The 21,100-nt window shown below is 39.4% G+C and overlaps 1 protein-coding gene and 1 long non-coding RNA gene across 4 annotated transcripts in view; one reads left to right on the top strand and one right to left on the bottom strand.

The window, feature by feature from the left end:
- The window catches only part of LOC141995259 (uncharacterized), a 39,337-nt gene extending 24,489 nt beyond the window's left edge, over positions 1 to 14,848 (top strand). Inside the window, exons 2-3 of the long non-coding RNA XR_012641284.1 lie at positions 7,220 to 7,301; positions 13,307 to 14,848. This is a non-coding gene — a long non-coding RNA (uncharacterized LOC141995259). The remainder of the gene's footprint in view (positions 1 to 7,219; positions 7,302 to 13,306) is intronic.
- MYO5A (myosin VA) overlaps positions 1 to 21,100 on the bottom strand; it is a 124,671-nt gene that overhangs the window by 19,528 nt on the left and 84,043 nt on the right. Inside the window, exons 24-31 of one of the 3 annotated variants that reach the window (XM_074966325.1) lie at positions 20,674 to 20,787; positions 17,224 to 17,370; positions 16,224 to 16,280; positions 15,243 to 15,470; positions 11,532 to 11,632; positions 8,606 to 8,804; positions 6,759 to 6,833; positions 4,139 to 4,232 (exon numbers count right to left, since the gene is read on the bottom strand). In XM_074966325.1, the coding sequence (XP_074822426.1) occupies positions 4,139 to 4,232; positions 6,759 to 6,833; positions 8,606 to 8,804; positions 11,532 to 11,632; positions 15,243 to 15,470; positions 16,224 to 16,280; positions 17,224 to 17,370; positions 20,674 to 20,787 (1,015 nt within the window). The remainder of the gene's footprint in view (positions 1 to 4,138; positions 4,233 to 6,758; positions 6,834 to 8,605; positions 8,805 to 11,531; positions 11,633 to 15,242; positions 15,471 to 16,223; positions 16,281 to 17,223; positions 17,371 to 20,673; positions 20,788 to 21,100) is intronic. The other 2 variants (XM_074966323.1, XM_074966324.1) reach the window with 2 other exon arrangements.

The raw sequence follows: 21,100 nt of genomic DNA, 5'->3' as shown, positions 1-21,100 counted from the left end.
CAAAGGACATGGCACCTGGATTGGTTCATAGCTCTCAAATATCCCATCAAAAGTACTTCTTAAAAGGCAGCTGTGATTGGAAGGAGAATGAAGGAGGAGCATTATGTTTGCTCTGCTGCATCCTCTGCCAATTTTGCGGCAGTTCACAGCCCCTCTGGTGATAGAACGGTTGTGCTGCTTGTCTAGGCTTGTGAGGTTGCCTATGATATTTCCTCTTTGGTGGTGGTGTGTATATCCCCAGGGACAGGAGGATTGCCCTGGAGTCTTTCAACGAGAGTGCAATGAATCATCCATTTTCTCACTGAATAAGTTGTTCCCATCAAAAGGCAAATCCTCCTCTGAACATTGAAAGTCCCTGAGGAATCCCAAGGAATGAAGCCAGGACTCCCAATACATGATGATAGCCATCACCATCAATCAGGAGGCTGTGTTGGCCTGCACCTATTGCAACTTGGAGAGATGATCTGGCAATCAATCTACCCTCTCCAATAAGGGCTTGAAACAGTGCTCTATCCTCTTGTGGGAGCTTATCCATGAACTCTGGAAATTTTGAGTAATGGACAAAATCATACTTAGAAATTACCACTTGGTAATTGCCTGTTTGGAATTGCAAGGTGGTTAAAGTAAGTAAATTACCACTGAGGAGGTCCAAAAATTTAGCCTCCTTATCTGAAGGAGCATACCTTGATTAACTTTGCCTGCTCTTTTCAGTGGCAGTTTGTACAACTAAAGAGTTTTGGGCTGGATGCATATACAAAAATTCTTCTCCCTTGGATGGCACTAAGTATTTCTTTTCCCTATCTTAGGAGTAGGGGCACATGCTGCTGGTGTATGTCAGACGACTCTGCACACTGTAAAACGTCAAGGAGTTTCTGAGGTGTCTCTTGGATTTCCTCTACAGGAATCTGGAGTGTATCAGCAACCCCCCTTAACGAGTCCTGAAACTGCCTGTTAGTTATCTGGTGGAGAAGGTGAGCCTGGGTCCTCACTGAAGCCAGTGAGAGGCATCAAATATTGGCTGAGGAGGACTCCATAACATAGGGTACAATCAGTCCCAAGGAGGGTACTTGTCTTGTGGAGTTTCCAGGGGGGCCAGGAGATTCTGGATCTTCTATCTGGGCTAACATCCTGTCTTGACAGGGATGATGTCTGTCCCTCATTCGCCTGAGGAGGAAAATGTAGGCTCCGACTCTAAGGGTGGTGTCATCAGTACCATGGATGTTGAAATGCCACAACTGGTGGAAGGGATAGGAGAGTGACTTTTCCTTTTGTACCATCCCTGGACTGATGGTGTCAAGTTCTCTCTTATAAGGACCAGCTCTGATAAGGTGGGAGATTGCAGACACAGAAGGATAATATCCTCTGGAGTAGTATATGCATCCTAGTAATCAGGGGATGAGGACTGTTCTCCTTGTGCTCCATGGCAGCCAGTGCAGAAGCCCATAGAAGTCAAAGCCTCTTTATGAGAATGCAACTCTATGATCATTGCAAGGGGCTCTCAGTGCTTCTCCTTGGTTGGTATCAATGACCATCCTGACCTTTCCTCTTGGTTTTTCTCCCTGGTCAGTACCAATGATGGTCCCACTCTTGTTGATAGTGCTGGTATCAAGGCATCTTTGCTCTTTGGAGCCTGAAAATCAGTACAGTGGCCATGATGAGATCCTGAGCCTTTTGGACCAGGTGCAAGGTCTTACCCAACTTAGATGGTGTTGGGAAACAAGCCCTCCTCTTAGACGTGGGATTTTATTCTTGCCTTCTGAGAAGGTTTCCTATGAGGAGTTGTCTTTGGCTCTACTCCTGTCTGCCCCTATATCAGAGGTTGTAATGCTAGGAGGTGTGCTTCTCAACACCTCTGCCGGATCAGACTAGGTCCTCAGAGCATGATTCATCAGAAATGTTTTAAGTCTATATTCCAGCACCTGCCAGGTTCAGCTGGGAAAGGATCTGTAGATGTCACACTTTGAAGAGATGTGCGCTTCTCTGAGGCAGTACGGCATTTCTGATGGTTCTTGTCGCTGACTGGGAAAGACTCGGGGCAGAAGATACAGTAGTGAAACCTGAGATCCTAGGCATAATATCTTCCACATACACTTCTGGATTTTATCTAACACACACAAAAACTATTAAACTATCTCAGTAAATTTAAAAAATATTTACAGGTTAGACACCGAAGAATCAACTTGGTGGACACTGGAGGGTTCTGCCTCAGACCATGCCACAGCAGAAAGGAACTGGGGAGGCAGTTAGTCCACCACCCCACCTCACCCCTTATGCCGTTGGCTTAGGGCATGAGGAGGTGTTGAGCGCAGGTGCGGATCAACAGACATTGCATTCAGTCTCAGGTGCATGTAGCTCATGCGTAACCACAGTGCAATACACAGAGGGACGAGCACTCAAAGAAGAAGAACTGGTTTGTCTGTGAACCTGTCTCTGACAAACAAAGAAGAGATTCATGCAGAATTTCTGAGGGATAAGTGCCAGGAAGTAATTATAAACCAACATCCTCTTCCGCTTTACAGTGCTATTAATCACGTGTAGCAATTAAAAAAAAACACTTTTAGTTGTCTTTCTCAACATCACACACTCATTGTTACCAGACTTGATATCCTAAACTGATACTCACTTTGACATAAATAAAAATAACTTTGGTTTATATTTCTGAAAACTCACATTCAATTATGACCATCAACATTAAAAGAAAACCAGAAAGCAGAAAAACAAAGATTCTCTGCATGTCTCTGTTAGTGCTAGGGAAGCTCACGTTTCAAAATAAAGTGGGACATTTATATTTACCACGCTCCTCCTCAGAAATAGTTTCCTCTTGGCAAAAAAATGCATATTATGTTGGGTAAATAGAGAACACAAACTGTACGGTGTTTTGCAATCAACCTGGTCTTTCCTTTCAGTGAAACATCCATCCATTTTTCCCTCTTCATCTTATACCATGTAACCAATTAGTTCATTTATTGTTATGGTCAACTCATATGCTATTTCATAGCTAATGTATGTCAAATAGATTTAAATTGTAGGATTACAGAAGCATAAGATTCACAGGTATTTAGGATAAGTGTATTTTAGGTATATATGTAAAGCATGGCTGGAACACAAGGCCCACAGGCTGAGGCCTGTAAGATTTTAGCTTAGTCATACTAGGCCTTAGGCTTAAGAACACTTGACATTAGTGGGTGACCTATGACTAACCCTATGCCAGTAAGGTTAAAAGATTACTGAAAAGAATGAGCCAATAGGTTATATTATGGGAAACATGTTGTAATGTACCCGTCTAGACCTCAAGGCACCTAATTGTAACATCATGGTATGTCCTGCTTTGACTGCAGGTTACCATGGACCCTGTTGTGCATAGATGTTAATGAGAATAAGGGGAACTAAGATGACCACCTATGTAAAATGGGGCACCCCAATATTCATGGGGTGTAGAAGTACAGATAAGGAAAAGAGGGTTGAACCCTCATGCATATGCATAAGGTATTAGGTGTGGTCAGAACAACAATATAAAATACGTTCCCTGGTTGGGTAAAAGTGCCAAGACCCTTGGAAGACCTCATTAGGATGACCCCAGCAGGAACCACCCACCCGTCTCGATGGCTACCTGTTGAGAGATCCACCCAACTCTATGAAATCTTTGTGTATGTGAGTATGGATGTGGGACTGGTCAGTGCATGGATTCTCTCCGGTTGCGTAAACTGGTATGTAGTGTAACTTAAAAAACAAACAAGATTTTTTTTTTTACTTTTAAACTTTGTTTGTTGTTACTGTCCTCATTCTTCATGTGTTCTTAGAGCCTCCAAATCTCTATCCTATTTATCTTTAATCTCTAGCAACAGGAGCCGGACTCATTGTAATTTACCACAGAACTATCAATTCATTCAATTTAAAATAAAGGCTACAATCAATATTAACTATTACTTTAGAAGACATCATTATAGAGGATCATACGCTGCCTTCAATACGCACACAGACCTCTCAGTAGATCTTCAGTTTCTATGCTAAGATAACTGGCTTACACTGCTTAAGACTCATTGCCTTACTAAATAATGACATACAAACATTTGGTGCCGAAGAGTTCAACAGGAGTTAGAACAAGTCTCTCTCTCTCACACATAAACATTATAAATACCTTCAAGTTCACCAATCTTTTTAGCAAACACTTTCAGCTGCTTTTTCAGCTTGCGAACTGTCTTGTCCTGCTTTTCAAGCTGCTCCATTAAATCCTGTACATTAAAATAAGAGATAAGATTCAGGTACTAGACAAATGTTATTACATGTGAAACAGACAAGACTAACACTATTAGTGTTACAAAAGGGACTGCGAGAAAAGCTGAAAGGAAATGCCACCATCTGGCTGAAATTTGCAAGCCTGTACACTGCCTAAAATTCAAGCCAAACATTATCAAACATATTGTCAAGCTGCAGCGTGATGGAGGCAGAACTCTTATGCAGATATATTTTGCGGATGCCCACATATCCTGGTCAGTGATTATGGTGAGTGGAAGAGATTGTATAATAACACATCTATTCAAGGCTTCCCATTACACTGCTAACCTCAACTTCTGCACCCTCTATTCCTGCCCTCAGGCCTGCCTTTAGCCTCACAAATGGAATAGGTTTGTTGTTTTTGGTTTTTTTTTCAAGGGGGGGGGGGAGTACAAGACTCAAATTCAGCTTTATAAAACACATGATATTTGTTGTAACCCTCATGCTTTCTCTCTGCCATATCACCATCTGCCTGCTGTCATCACATTTACTTAGACTGTAAGCTCATGGGGCAGGGACCATCTTTTTGTTCTGTGTTTGTACAGCGCCTAGCACAATGGGGTCCCAGTCCATGACTAGCTCCTAAGTACAATCACTATACAAATAAGAAGAAGTAATAATAATACACTCACTGTGCTATCTCTTATTTAAGGCATGACTATTCCAAGAGTTAGTATGCAGCAAGCTGGGGCGTAAATCTACAGGACACTAGCCTGCCATATCCTAAGTTGCTGTATGGACCCTGCTACTGAGCACTAAAAGTTCACAGTACGCTTTGACTTCCTGCTGTTTGAAGCTATGGAACTTTTAGTGCATAGTAGCGGAGTTCCCATGGTGATTTAGTGAACATCAGGCTAGTGCACTGTAGATTTACACTGCACTTGCTGTGCACTAACTTGCTGTTTAGACAAGCCCTTAGACAGCAAGTGCTTTGGAAAAGGGACCTGCCATCTTGTAATTTTGTAATGCACACTGCGGCGCTGATTAAAAAATATCAATAAAAAGTTTAAAATAATTTGTGGAAAGCCTTTGAAGATTACATTAACACAGAAAAACTCAAAAGCCATTTCAGATTAAGGGTTTGAAAGCATTTGAAAAAAAAGCCCAACACTCAATAAATCTTGGTTCTTTATTATACTGATGGGAATGTGAGGCAAAGGTAGCAGGTACATTCTGAACCAGAAGCACCCATCAGAGATGCTATCATTCTCTAAATGTTGTGGAAAATATTAACAGGTCTTTGACAGTTGGTGGGAAGCAGGTATAAAATTGGCCTTGATATTTGCGCCCCAAAGAGTTTACCACCTAAAATGTGATGAAACTGCAGGAGTCAGGTTAAAGGTCTGTTAGCCAATAGGACAGAGCGGCCGTTCATATTCAAAGCAGTGGATAAAATAGCTAACAAAAAATTCCCATTGACTCCCTTATCTCCAGATATAGTACTTTTTTTATTAAAATTAAAGAAAGATGCGTGTCTAAATCCACCAGGCTGCTTTCAAAAGCTCAACCAAGGGATTTGATTTCTGCACCACAACAAACAAACAAAAAAGACACTTTTATAGTTCGTCTATACAAAATAAGTAGGTTTCAGAGTAACAGCCGTGTTAGTCTGTATTCGCAAAAAGAAAAGGAGTACTTGTGGCACCTTAGAGACTAACCAATTTATTTGAGCATAAGCTTTCGTGAGCTACAGCTCACTTCATGAAGTGAGCTGTAGCTCACGAAAGCTTATGCTCAAATAAATTGGTTAGTCTCTAAGGTGCCACAAGTACTCCTTTTCTTTTTACAAAATAAGTAGTTGTGAGCCTCTCACTCATTTGGAAACCCATAAATGAATTTCTATTTTCCTGTTTTCGCCTTTGTTTTTGCTCTTTGTAAAAATCTTAATTAAAAAACGTAAACAAAGTAACTATTCAGTAGAGTATTTTGATTCCACCACCTTTATCACAAGTCGATTCCACAGTTTCATAGGAGGATCCAAATGCTACAATCATTCACTAACATGAATAACTGTGAGTAGTCCTATTAACAAACACTGGCTTCAATAGGACTATTCATTTTAGTAGGCACTATATATAGCAGTCAGTCTCTGCAGGACCAACTTGCAATTTTCCTGAATCAGATTTTAATATTTCACCTTTAAAATTTTTAGCAAAGAGAAAATTTGGAAACTAAGTATTTTAGCATCACAAGCTTTATGTTCAGAATGCCAATTTTGATCCTAAAATGTAATTTTATATTCAAAATTAGGCTGCTTTGATCACGCTACAAGACTCAGATTAGTAACAAACTGCGTCAAAAAGAGACATTAAGATTACACAAATGACACTAAAGACTGACAACAAAAGCTGTGGGGGGAAAATTGACATGGTGAAGCTCTCTGTAGAGGATTTCCTTGGAGAGAGGAAAAGGCAGCCAGCTTGCTCTTCAGTTAGTGCTCCAGAAGTAGCAAACAAAACAACAGAGAAACATGATCTACATACAATCATCCGTTTGTAAAGTGAAATCCGATACGCCTGATACTTCATGGGGTCATCTGCATACAACTCCTCATAAAACTGAAAAAATAGGTACAGATTTTTTTTTCTCCTCCCTTTGAGACCCTAATATTTCAGCAAACACTGTATAAACCAAGTCAGGTTAAAACAAGATTAAGAAGCTAATTTTTTTTTTTTGGTAGGCTAGGTTTTATGTCCTGCTGCTGTTCCCTCCATTTGCCCATAGACAATGTTTGATTTAGATGAATTGACATTAGTGCTAGTTATTAAAGAGTCAATTCTTATGAATGTCACTAATAATATAACAGTGAGAGTAAGAGTAGACGAGAACCTATGTCAGAAGGTTATAAACCCCACTAATACTACTGACTATGAGAGTAGTGAACATGGAGATCCTTAGTTCACATCAAGGAATGCTGCTAATTCTTTCCCACTTTACCCAACAGGTAGTGGAAAAGAAGAAAAATGCAGTCAACCTGGCATTCTGTAACAGCAGAAACAGATTCCTAAAGAATGAGTCTAAATGTGGCAAGTAATATTCCCTTCTTTGGATGCGAAAAGGAAATTCCTCTGGGATGGAATTATGTGACTATGTGTTGGCTTAGGAGGCTAGAATCCATTGAGTAGCAATCTCTAAAAGGTAGCTAGATACCAAAATACAGACTAAGGATCTGAAAAGAGGAGCTATACAGACAGAAAAGCTTTTTTATCATTTAATTTTTCCAGTGGGGTAAGGTTATTTCTGGCATAAATTAGTAAAAAGCCTTCAATCGTAAACTTACTTCCAAGACCACTATCGTCAGCCCATCACCTTCTGTCAAAACCTCAGACACTACAAATATAACCCTATATTAAGAATGGCTGTGATATACTGAAATGGGAAAGAACATCTCTCACTTTGTTTAGAATAGGGGGCCACCGGTGTCCGAGCACAGGTAGGAAAACTTCCTTTCTTCTTAAAAGCAACACAACTCAGTTTACTGTGTAAAGAACACTACAGGAGAAAGATTTTTGGGTAACGAGTGACAGTGTGCCAGCAATATGTCAGTATGGAGCTCCCAGAGAAAATTCCCCTATTAATCTGCTATGAACCCTGTATGCCTGGAAGCATATGCTTGAAGAGAAGAGAGTGACAGGCCAAGGAATCTGTTCTTCTTTCATTCGTACAAAAATGCTGTCAAATAACCAAGGAGGGAGTTAACCCCATTTGGTCAAGAGACTTCCTGAAAATGTTTGTTCCTCCAACATAAACTGAACAAACAGAGAATATAGTGCCTTGTTTGACCTATGTAATTTGAGATGGTGGGAATGAGGAAGATAGAGACTTTCTAAGGCACTTAGGAGTTTATCTTCCCCCCAGAGTTTTTCTAAAAACATCTGACACTTTGTGTAATTTTGTGCATTCCAGGGCAAATACTTTGCAGAAGTTTACATATAAACTCCAGGGATAACAGTTTCCTATTAGAGATGATTTACAGTATTTAAAAAGGGGGCGGGGGCATCAGATGTCAGATAATTAGCCCAATCCTCCTTTCAATTTGGTGGTGGAACTGTAACAGGGGATTTAAAAAGTTACCTCCAGCACAGAGCTGGTAATGAAAATCATACCAGAGATATTTCCTCTTTCATATGATGGGGCTGAAATGTTATACCACAACAGCATGAATTTTGTCATTTCATCTATTCTAGTATTACCCTACCTGCAAAAATCTACTGCAAACATGCAATTAACCTTGGGAGTTTCCCACTTGAAAACTGGTGGCAGTACATGTGTCTCTGTATCTCTCTCTCTACATCTCCTAGCATTTACATTGCAGTAGTATCTCCCTTACCAAGTTTTCATTAGTCAGCCGGGTGATCTCATGCTGTAGACTGGCCTCAATCCGAGCTTCTGGGGGCAGCTGCAAGTTCTGTGCTAAAAGCTGCTGCTGGCGGTTATTCTCCTCCTTCAGACTCTGAATCTCACCCCGGAGAGCTTCCAGCTCATTGTCGTGACTCTTTTTCTGGGACTGAAGCTGAGATTCTAGGAGCCTATAAAAACCCAGCAAGATTTGAGCGAGACACTTAGCATTAACATCCCAAACTCTCACCAGGAGTCTAAAGCTTTAGTTGCTGTGCAGATATTTAGCTGCTGACTTGCAAGGAAAAATGAAAAATGCAGAGTACTCTTTAAACCCTTCAATATGCCTTCTGATTAAATTATCAAACAATCAAACAGCACAGTAATGCTGATACTGCTTTGCATCTTCTCTGTCTTTGAGCAAGTACTATTTACTGGTAGTACTGAAAACATGCCATAACACGTAACATATCCGTAAATCTCTTTTGTCTAGTGATGTTTCTATGGGGGCCAAGAACATTTTCCAAGTTTAAATAGGTCAAATAAGATTTTAAAGATGCTTTATTTGTTTAAAATAGGGCCCATATGGTATTAACAGAGAAATCTTTTTCCAGGTTAACTCTGTTCAGTGAGAAACCAAAACATTGAACTGCAAATGAACACAAATCAGCCTGATTCAATATTTAAGCATGCATTAGACAATTTAATAGAGGATTATTACGTGTGCTAGAAATGTGAGCTAGGGAGTGGTGCACAGGATTAGGACCCAATAATTTAGGTTTTAATCCTGGCTCTACCTCTGACTCACTTTTTGATCTTCGGCAAATCACTTATGTCTCAAATTCTCCAAATGTGAAATGGGGAGAATACCTAGTTGCTTACTTCAAATGAGTGCTGTGTGAATGAATTCATATTTGTCGGGCAGTATAAGGCTAAATCTACCCTACACACCACTAGCGGCTGCTGAAAGCCAGGTGCAATGTAGATGTACCCTTTGAGTGCTATGACTCACTCTCTGGGGTATGTACACACAGGAAATGGCATTAATAGTGACATTGGCACTATCAGAAACACTTTCAGGGTTTAAATATGAATAAGGCAGACAAGTTAGCTGGTAGCTACATTGAACAAGCATGTGAAGGCAAACAGTCATTTACCTTACAAAAAGCTCTCTGCCTCTTGCTCTAACGCTTGTTGACTATATAGCGCTAGGACAAGAAACAAAAGATGCAAAATGACCACTCTCCATCCCTCTCTGCATTACATTCGCTATTCTAAGTTAATGCTTAGCAGACTTACAAAAGAAGATTAGGTTTAGGATTTGTTAGCATAAGAAAAGGAAAGACATTACAGAAGTTAATAGCATTCATTACTAAGTATCTGTTTTGGTAGCTACTGTTCTGTAAATGTATAGGGATTAAAAACAATGCAAAACTAATGGGTTATCACAAATGGAAGACTATGGACATTCTACAAAAATTCTGAAAGATGAACACATGCTATGAATGAGTGACTGTATTCGCTTACAAGATGCTGTGTGCACTTGGCCAATTAAATGCCCAACTAGCAGTCTGCCCACACATTTTCAGGTGTTGCAGTGACTGTACACATACTTTTGCACACCACCCTATCATTTGAAAAATTCTTTCTAGGTTTGAAAGTTACATTTTGAATGGACACTTCTTTTAGCATTGCCCTCTCCAAGATGATTGTGTACAATTACTTATCGTCAGACAAAATAAGAAAGACGACAAGAAAAACTTTAAAAGAAAATAAAAAGTACACAGAAGCTATTTAAATAATAGCATTAAAAATCAATTAAATCATGTACTTCTTCAAACTGAAAAACAATATGTCAAAACATTTCCAGACACAACACGAAGGTAGACAAGTAACATATAGTTACAAAGTCTCTTTCATTTCAGTTGTAGAACTGCTGGTGTTTTATATTGTCCATTTCTGTTCAGTGTACACATTTTGTATTGGATCATATTTTCATTGTTACAGCCATCTTAAGTTTTTAATGGCATGCCTTGGTAGATAGAACGGTTCACAGACCAGACTTTGGGTAATTCTTCTACTCTTTTTAGAAAATGATTATGATCAATTATTTCTGAACTATTAGTGCATAAGAAACATTGCAGCTAAAGCAATTCCATAGCAGGGGGCACAGTTAGTAAGAAGAGAGAATGCAAAATGAAGAAAACCCCATTCTGGTAACCTGTTGGTTTGTTTTAACCCTTCATAAACCAGCCATAGTTCTCCATCCTCATTCAGCATATGATAGTCCTGAAGAGATTGTCTTCCAAGCAAAATATTTAAAAAATACAAAACACAAAAGGGATACATGATGATGATGAGAGGACACATTAACAAGGTAAGTAAATGTTAAATTACAGTTATGAAAGGCAGACACGAGACACAACATTTTAATCTATACAGCTCTAAAGCTACTTAGTAAAACATTGATAAACTTGATTGCAGTTTCACTAACTGAGCAATTCTGTTCTGAATGTTAAAGACCAGTGTCGCTCACTGCATTTCATACTATTACAAAACATGCGTAATTATACATTGCTATGACAAGTGCTAGTGAAATGTTACCAGAGACAAGAGGAATGTCACACACACCAAAAGAGAGGTAATCATACAAAGGTAATTTTAGCTCCAGAGTCAATTACAGGCATGGATGATGGAAACCCCCGGAAGCTTGATTTTGCATTTATATCTTAGTATTTAGAATATTAATTTGAATTTTGAAAATAGCAGTCTTACCCAGCAAAATAATGAAACCTCAAATACAAATGCATTTAGGGAATTTAGTCTCATCTTGATGCAACTCGAAGTATGGTACAGCATAAGTGAGGCAAAAGTGGGTTCAAAGTTATTATGATAAGCAAAATAAATACAAAACATACCTGTTTGTTTCCTTTAGCCCAATATATGCCTGCGCTATTTCTCCTTTGTCTTTCATCTTCTGTACATCCTCCAAGAGAATTGTAGAATCTGTCATAGTATTCTGTGGGGAAAAAACAGTTCCAGGGTAAGGTTTAACATTTCCAAATTAATGAAGGGCTAGATTTGGCAACCTTTACTCAAGTTGAATAGCACCTTACTCCTTGTGTAACCCCCACTGAAATGAACAGTTCTGCTTGGGAGAGAAGGGGTAACAGAATTTGGTACATTGTCTCTACCTGCCATACAGACAAAGTATCTTTTAAAATGTACCCCTCACAACACACTGAAATATCTCTATCTCTAACTCTATCTACCAAGTGTGTGTGTGTGCCTATACCTCCCTTTCCTCATCTGCCCACCATCTAAAAGGAACAACATAAACCTCATGAAACAGTGAATTCACATTTTATTTTGAATTCTCATGAATGGTCTTATAATTTTTTTTAATATAAGCAACAAAATTTTCAAAAGATGTATTCAATTCACAAATATATTTTATTGCTGTTTATGATTCAGAAATGGTAACATTAACCCTGTCATATTTGGAACCTTGCAAATAATTTCCATTTCCACCTTTACACAGTTTTAAAGGTTATTTTGGAAAGTTGGCAGTAATGTAAACTGGCAAATTCTGCAAGTAAAAGATCATCATCACCTGATTTGTTCAACACAGAGTTCAATGTACATAGTTCAATTTTTGCTGCTGCATTTTCCCTTTTTCTTCACTTCAGCTTAGTAAGATTTTTATCTGATTTCTCCAACCTCATATGCCAAGTTGTTTTTAATTTTATGTCATTTTACATGGATGATAATGTCGTGAAGCTGCATGGCTTTAATGGATACCAGAACCTAAAGCCTGACATTTCTGTTTCACTCTCACAATAATTAAGTCTCTGAGCAAGGCTACTACTAAGTATTTCAGACTTAGCCTGCACAGGCAGTTTTGCAAGATTTGAGCCTTACTGCATGAGAAGTGACAAAGCACATGAGCTCCACACAGTTACTGCCAGCTTCCTTGTCAGCCGACAGTAACCTTTTCCAACTGCAAAACCATAAATGTAAAAAATTATTTTAACAACTATGATGTTATTCTACATTTTTGAAGTAAAACTCATATAATTCTGACAACCCAATTAAGCTTCAACACACTGTACATGCATATTCTGATCTTTGTGTTGATGAAATAAATACTATTTACTCTCATATCTCCAGGGTTGCCATAAATGGTATAGTTGTAGTAATATATGAATGAAAGGCCTTCATTACAAACAAAATGTATGGAACATAACTATGTTCTTCTCAGCTCTGTGTGTTGTACCTCTCACCTAAAACTTCTAATCCAATAACTTTCGGCCTTTCCTGCCAAACATTTTTAGATTGTAGTGCTCTGGATTAAGTCATGCGTATGTTACCTTTGACACATTACAACACTAAAAACACTATAAAGCTATGTAATTTTTCACATCACAGACTCTTATGTGCGATTTACAGTTACATAATTGTAATATTACCATCTCTAAAGAGGGATCTGATTCCCAATTTCCCCTGGAACTGTGCTGCTCTTACTCCCCAAACACCTCTGATAAAATACATTTATTCAACTGACTGCATAAATTTCAGGGTTTTTTAATTTAATCTTTAAATTACCATAACCTGCCAGTATCACCTTAGCTCTAAATTGTTATTATACTTGTTTTAAAGAACTTGTAGATTAATTTTTTTCTTATTCCTTTAGGAAATGAGAAAAGATCTCTCCAAAGCATGAGGACTGAACTTCAAATACATCAAAGTTATTTGTGAACTATTGAAGTGACAGTTCAAACGTGTTTCGTATTTGATGACGTTTTTAGCCTGTAAGAAATCTGGCTTACAGCAGTGAAAAAATGTTTACCTTATCCTCCTGGCAATCAAATCGGCAAGCAAGAAGGAAGAGAAACAATTAATCAGCAAATTCTGTTCCTGCCATAGCTGTCCAAACTAACAATCAAAAATTATCTGCAAACTTATCGTTGTCCATCCCACTGGTCACCTTTTTATTTCCCTTGTACTCAGACAGGTGTGAAGACCACACCTGCATCTTCTTGTTAGGAACAATTTATTCTAGGATTTATTTACAATATTTAAAATATTCCACTAACAGGTTTTGTTCCCTTTATAACTAATTATGTTAAAAGTTAAGACATGAACAGCCACCTGTATCACAGACTTTCACTATACTTTCAGTAAACATCTCTTTACAGTAGCAGGGGGAAAAGGTAACACGCATACTCAGTTCCTGGTGGGCTTACCAAGCTCTGGATGGCTCAGTTCTCCAATCCAATTATCATGTCTACTTGTTTGGTGTTATCTGAAAAGTCCTAATGTTTTTAGGTTAAAGAGATATTACTTTCAAGTTGAGTCCTGCTTTTGAAATTGTGAAAGATCCTAAATATCTCATCATCAGAACTACAGTTTTATTCTCCTTTAAGATATGTACTTAAGGGGACTCTGATGGTACCTATTGCTCTTGTTAAGATAACATGGTAACTTAACCATTCAGCTGGAATAGGCACAACATTGTAAATTATCCTTTTGACCCTTTCTTGCAACTTGGAAACAAAGAAGGGTGATCATTTATGCCCAGACTTAGATCTGGAGGAAACATTTCCTGCTACCTCCTACTGAACTATGAGCTGGGGGAATATAGGAGGATTTCTGGGAAGTGTGGTAAGTTTGCCAACTGACCTAAATATTCATAAGGGGCTAGTGCCACTCGAGTTGAATCGCACCAACAAGCAGTTGACAGTGATTTTTGCATTGCTAGCAGAGTAACTAATTTAAATGATGGGAGGTGCTCTGAGTTTTCTGCAACAGAAATACACAATTCCAATTCCAATTCCAATCAATGCTCTTCAATTATTTTTGCTGCCAACTTCTAAATACATCCAGGCTTTAACACTTTGTCTGAATAAAGTTAACAATTAAGCATGCATTTAGCAGTCAAGGGAAAGAAATATTGTTGGCAGTTAAACCAAACTCTAAGGGTATGTCTACTCTACCCGCCGGATCGGCGGGCAACAATCAATCCAGCAGGGATCAATTTATCGCATCTAGTCTAGATGCAATAAATCAATTCCCGAGGGCTGTCCCGTGGACTCCTGTACTCCACTGTGGCGAGAGGTGCAGGCGGAGTTGACAGGGGAGCAGCAGCAGTTGACTCACCGCGGTAAGTAGATCTAAGTATGTCGACTTCAGCTACATTATTCACGTAGCTGAAGTTGCATAACTTAGATCGACCGCCCGCCCGCCCCACCCCCCCCAGTGTAGACCAGGGCTAAGTTACATTCTTTGTCAATTTCTCATGTGAATAATCATCTTCTGAAGATCTTGGCCAAATGTCAATAAATCAGCCCTGGTCTGACTAACTAGAGATATGTTAAGGAAAACGATTGGCTTGTAGGCCAGAAATCGGTCTAGTTATGGAATCTCCCACTTTGGCCTATTCTAATTTTGTGTTCTTATAACAACCCCTGCTCACTCCTAGAAAGGCTTTAAAGGACCATGTGTAGACTGGGGAGGAAAACTGATCTGGCTCATTTAAGAAAATCATCACAACACTCCCAGGTAAAAAGTAGTAGCTTAATGCTGCAATTTAACTTTACTTCCCAGGACATCTGCAGGCTGTTACTTACCTTGGGTTGAATAGCCTCCTTCTGACTCACCAGCTGAGACCTCAGGATGAGGACTTCTTCCTTGCGTACCTCCAGTTCCTCACTTACGGAGGTCAGCTGATCCAGGACGACTCGGTAGGCAGGGGCACCAGGAGCAGTCACCTCTGGAGAGCTCTTCTCCAAAAGGGCCTTCTGCAGCTCATTCAGCTCATTCTTCAGCTTCTTGTTCTCAGATTCAAGTTCTTGACGCTGCAAAGAAAAAAGACATCCCCATCACTTAGCAGAACCCCTTCTACTCCTCCACAACAGTTACACAGAATTACGAACCACAGGACAGAAGTGTTAAAACTATGGGGAAAATCTCTGCCATTTTCCTGATCTCTTAGCCATAGGGAACAGTGCCTAGAAGGATTTCACTAACTGGTCTACCCTTTGTCTGAAGTACAAAACCAGAAACACCCCCGTGCTGGCCCCTAAAAAGGCTCAACTGAAAAATGTCCATTAATCTCTTCCTCCTCTACTCTTCCCTTGACACAAAATTTTTAGAGAATTTCTATTAGACCCAAGCCAGCTTGTGCCTAGCAGGGCTATCAAGATTCTGCACTGTGCAGAAGATGCTAGCAGCATGTGACTCTCTCAAACAAACTATGGTACTGGGACATGATCGTCTGTTTGGTATGGTCCATCATATGCAACAATATCAGCAAAGCCATAGGCTAGGTTCATTGGTGTATTTATTATACAAAGCAGTTTAACCAGCTACAGGGAAGTCCTGTGTGTAAGGAGCAATTGCAGTAGTGTAGTCCCCTGCCATGCCTTCCTACAGCTCACAGTGAACAATTATGCAATAAAATGTCTATTGAGGAGGTTCTTCCTGATTCTTTCTCCAGTTGACTTACATCCTGAAGCAGGAAAGATAGTACTTACTATCCTAGCTAGTGTAACTGGTGATAACATTCTTACTAATCCTTTAAATACCAGAAGCCTCCTATCCAGAATTACCTTGAGTGACTCATATTCTAGCTCTGCGCCTCTCATTGGGGGCCTTTCCTCCTCCTCCTAGGAAAGAACACAGACAAAAGTAAAAATAAATTCCATCCTTCATCTGTTACTAACAGAAGTCAAGGCAGAAAAACAAAAATGTGCATTTTGCAGTCATGATGGGAGTTAAAGCTATCCTTCCTGGGAAACTGAATACAGTGTATTTAGCCCTATGCCTCCGAGTATTTTGTGTGGTATGTTTACATTGCCTTGTTTCATTTACTTACTGTGCTTATCAAAGATAAATAAAATCAGGGGCAAACTGGTAAAGTTATTTGAATAGGGACAGAGAAGATCTACTCTAAATACTAAATGCAAAGAGGCTCAAGAAATCCATCAACAGAACGGAAATGAGAATCAGTTGCCAAAATAGGACTCATATTTCTAGAAGTATTTCAAGACTATAAATCAGAGGCAAGCCTAAAAAAATCCCCCAGATCTGAACGATCATAATCTTCGGGTCTGGATTCAGATCCAAACTCTTTGGCTTGATTCTTCCTGTAAGGTAAATACTGAACAGAACGAGGAATTGTTTAAGTAGAGTGTTAAGTGTCAGAGCGCTTAATATAAGTGTCACGATTTTCAAAGGCACGGATTACCCTCAGCTCCCATCGAGTTTAATAGTGGGTTCCTTAATAATAAACCAAATAAACTTTGAAATAAACCAAAATCAGCCCAGAAAAAAGCTTGAAAGCTTGTCTCTCTCACCAAAAGTAGTTGGTGCAATAAAAGATATTACCTCACCCTTGTCTTTCTAAGATCCGCCCACTTATTTTAAATGCCACAACGTGGATTTAGGAGACTGAATTTAGGTACTCAGGCGTGTAACTTTTGGCCAAACAAAGTAAGTACTAATGGAGCAGATGGTTTTATAGAAACCATTCAGCAGGCCAAATTATCTATATGTTACTAAGGTGGGAACAACACGAGGTCCTCATGTGACTGGCTAGATGCACTCTACCCTGGTCTTGGTGCGGAGAGCCTGTTCCTCTTTCCTGTCCAGTTCATCCTGCAAGGATTGCTTTTCCTGCTCCAGCTCTGTAACCCGTTTCTGCAGCTTGAGGAACAGAGACATGTCCAGCGGTGCCTTTTTCTCACTTGGCTCCTGCTTGAGGAAGAACACAGCGGAGTCAAGAAGGGTCACCATTCCATGTCAGGCGCAAAGGGTATTGTGAGAAGAGAGGAGAGAAAGACTGGAGAAACAGGATGATTAGGGGCATATACATGTTACTTGATTCTGAGAGCTACATATTGGCATCCATAATGTATCACTAACCTTCAAAAGGTTATTTTAAAAAGAACTGACTAGTATAAAAGGTATCTAGCCTAGAGCTTTAAAAGCAGAAATAACTAGATACTAATTCTAAGGCATAAAGTCTAATTAATCATACCTCTTTTACTTACTTGTTTGGAGGGGAGACAGGAGAAAAGAAATAAGTTTGTGGTTAGATTCACTATGAAACAAACTAACTACAGGCAAACTTCTCCTAATTTTTTAAAACTATTATTGTTAGGTTCTTTAGTTAAAAGCAATATATTGCATAATTTCTTTATCTGGACCCACCATTAAGCAACCCAATAAACTGGAGTGTAAAATATAAAAATGACCAGAAGGAAGTGATTTGGGTACATTCAGAAGTTTCCTGCCCTTTTTCTTGTACTACTGTAGCTGCACTGTATACACTTGGATTAATCAACTAGCCTTCTTTTGGTATCTTGGTGTAAAGGCCATCATGTGTAATTCAAAGCTGTAATGGAACTTGTTGGAGGCAAATATTTTATAGCTTATCATGTTTCAATGAAGACTAAGCAGTTACTGTGGAGTGCACCCTAATCCTTTAAAGCCTAGAAAGGATATTAGAAAAGATACAACTATGCACTTATAAAGCAAACAAAGCATTTATAACATATTAGTATATAATGGTGACAAACTACAAAAACCTCCAGATACAAATTCCGTAGAAAATGAGGGGGTTTAAAAGTGGGGTTCTGGCTTGAAATTATCTCTACTTTCTTGGATACTGTTTACTATTGTTAGCCTTCATTTTTAATAGGTTAAATTAATGAAGATTTAATCTCTCTATCTGCACACAGTCCTGTGTGGATTACTTTATTCATTAACATTCAAAAGAACAAAATTGCTGTGAAGCATGATTTTGAAAAAAAATAAAAAAGCAGTTAAATAAGGCTGCAGCCAATGTGAGAAAAAACATTTGGATCTCATGAGAAATGCTATTACATGACACTACACATGAGAGTTTCCATCTATCCATAAAGATGAGGTATCACTAGGCCAGTGTCCTGCTAAGTAAATTACCCCATGAAATGATGTGGTGTAAATTAGCTGTTACCACTCAAGAAAGAGATCCTGGAGTCATTGTGGATAGTTCTCTGAAAACATCCACTCAATGTGCAGCAACAGTCAAAAAAGCGAACAAAAACGTTAGGAACCTTTAGGAAAGGAATAGATAGCAAAACAGAAAATATCATGCCACTATATAAATCCATGGTATGCCCACAGCTTGAATACTGTGTGCAGTTCTGGGCACCCATATCCATATCTCCAAAAAGATATATTAAAATTGGAAAAGGTGCAGAAACGGGAAACAAATGATTAGGGGTCTGGAGCAGCTTCCATATGAGGAGAGATTAAAAAGATTGGGGCTCTTCAGCTTAAAAAAAGAGATGACTAAGGGGTGTATATGAGAGAGGTCTATAAAATCATGAATGGTGTGGAGAAAGTGAATAAGGAAGTATTATTTACCCCTTCATAGAACACAAGAACCAGGCGTCACCCAATGAAATAAATAGGTAGCAGGTTTAAAACGAACAAAAGGAAGTACTTCTTCACACAAGGCACAGTTAACCTGTGGAACTCATTACCAGAGGATGTTGTGAAGGCAAAAAGTATAACTGGGTTCAAAAAGAGAATTAGATAAGTTCATGGAGGATAGGTCCATCAATGGCTATTAGCTAATATGGTCTGGGACGCAACCCCATTCTCTGGGTGGCCCTAAACTTCCAACTGCCAGAAGCTAGGACTGGATGACAGGGGATGGATCACTCAATAACTGCCCTGTTGTGTTCACTCGTTTTGAAGCCTCCTACATTGGCCACTGTCAGAAGACTAGATGGACCACGAGTCTAACCCAGTATGGCCATTCTTATGAAAAATGGAAGTAGAAATACATGACATCTAGAGGATCTGCACAAGCTATAACTTGATGTCAACAGTCTGTCTAAGGAGGAATTGCAGGAACAATAATGGCAATCAGTAAAACCCAACTATGGAGACACCAGACAGAGCCGAACTCTGTCCCTCTAAATCACCATTATTCAGTAGGTGAGGAAGGAGTGACATGCTGTATGACCACCCACAGTCAAGAGTGAAATCAGAAGTCTAAAAGAAAAGAAAGTGTCCCCAGCTTGAGTAGAAAACGCTGTCCATCTCTTGACTGGCATAGCACATGCCAGCTCAGGAATCTGATGGCTCTTTGGCATGTTTGTAGTCATATCAAAAGAAGTTTCTGTGTATGGGCTTTTTTTTGAACCTTGAGATATGTTAAGAAAGAGTTGCAGATACACGTGAATTTACACCATAATTAGTACTAACTGCTTATGGCAGTAGAAGAGCTGACTAATAATTCTGGAAAAATTCCAAATAATCCAGGATTCAAATGAATGCATACTTGAGGTTACAGTAATGAGGCACCTTTCAAGTTTTCTTCTTCTGTATCGCATAGAAAAAAAAATCCAACATGATGTTCTCCTCACAGAGTGAAATTCACCCCAGTGAAAAAGGCCCATATATACAGCCTTTTAATGTGGGCATTAAGTGATGCATAGAACTTTGAGTGGCCAGTCTCCATTGAAGTGAACTTCACTGATAAAGTGCACGAGAATTGCACGGCATTTTGTGACACTGGTGCAACAGTTCTGTAAGTCTGAGTAGTAATCAGCTATGAAATTTGTAGCTACCTTCCTATTTTGGCACAGTTATTGAGAGAATAATTAGCTACTTGTGCCTCTCTGAACTTTTAAATACATAGAATAGAAGTTGCTTTTCAGTCAGCCCCAAGCTGTTTTTGCGCGCCCACTTTTGAGCATGCAACTGATTGTGCCCTCAAAAGTTGCAGGGCGACTATGTCACGTGTAAATCAGGCCGCTGTGTGACCAACTACCCTATATTCCTTTATTGTAATCTAAAGAAAATTAAAAATATATTTTTACTGAAATCTTTTTTGTAGGATTACCGAGATACAACTCTATACTGAGCCATTCATAAAGAAAATGGGATATGGTGGACTAAAGCACTAGATTCTTGATACTAAGATTTGCCAGTCACAAAGAAAAGATGGGCATAGATTTGCTGGTGATTAGTGAAAAGTACTGGAGTTTCCTCTAACATTACCTCCATTCTCAGTGGTAAGTCTTCTGTCTCTGTAATCTCAGAGCTGAATGTATATTCAGATTCATTGCTACTGTGTGTGGAATCCGTTCTTTTGTGCCCAGGCTTGGGGATGCTCTGAAGTGCAAATAAAATAAGTCAGTACCAGCATTATAGTCACCTGCCCATAACCCAGTGGCTTAGCTTCTAGTGCTCTGAGTTACTCCACAGCAACCATAACTTTGGGGAAAGATTTGAGATTCTGGTTCCTCTATGCCACCTGGGCCCCGAAAAGAAGTTTAAAAATGGGTTAGCAGGGGATTTCCACCTTTTTCTTTCTGAGCTTCCCGCCCACCCCCCAATATACTATAAAAACTCCAGGGCCCAGTGGGGGGGGGGGGCGCCCTCAGGGCTCCTGGATTCAGCCACTGGGTGTGTGTGGGGGGGCCTC

The sequence above is a fragment of the Natator depressus genome, chromosome 10, assembly GCF_965152275.1.
Source record: "Natator depressus isolate rNatDep1 chromosome 10, rNatDep2.hap1, whole genome shotgun sequence".
In the NCBI taxonomy this organism is placed as follows: domain Eukaryota; kingdom Metazoa; phylum Chordata; order Testudines; family Cheloniidae; genus Natator; species Natator depressus.
This window is presented reverse-complemented; position numbering and strand designations above follow the sequence as displayed.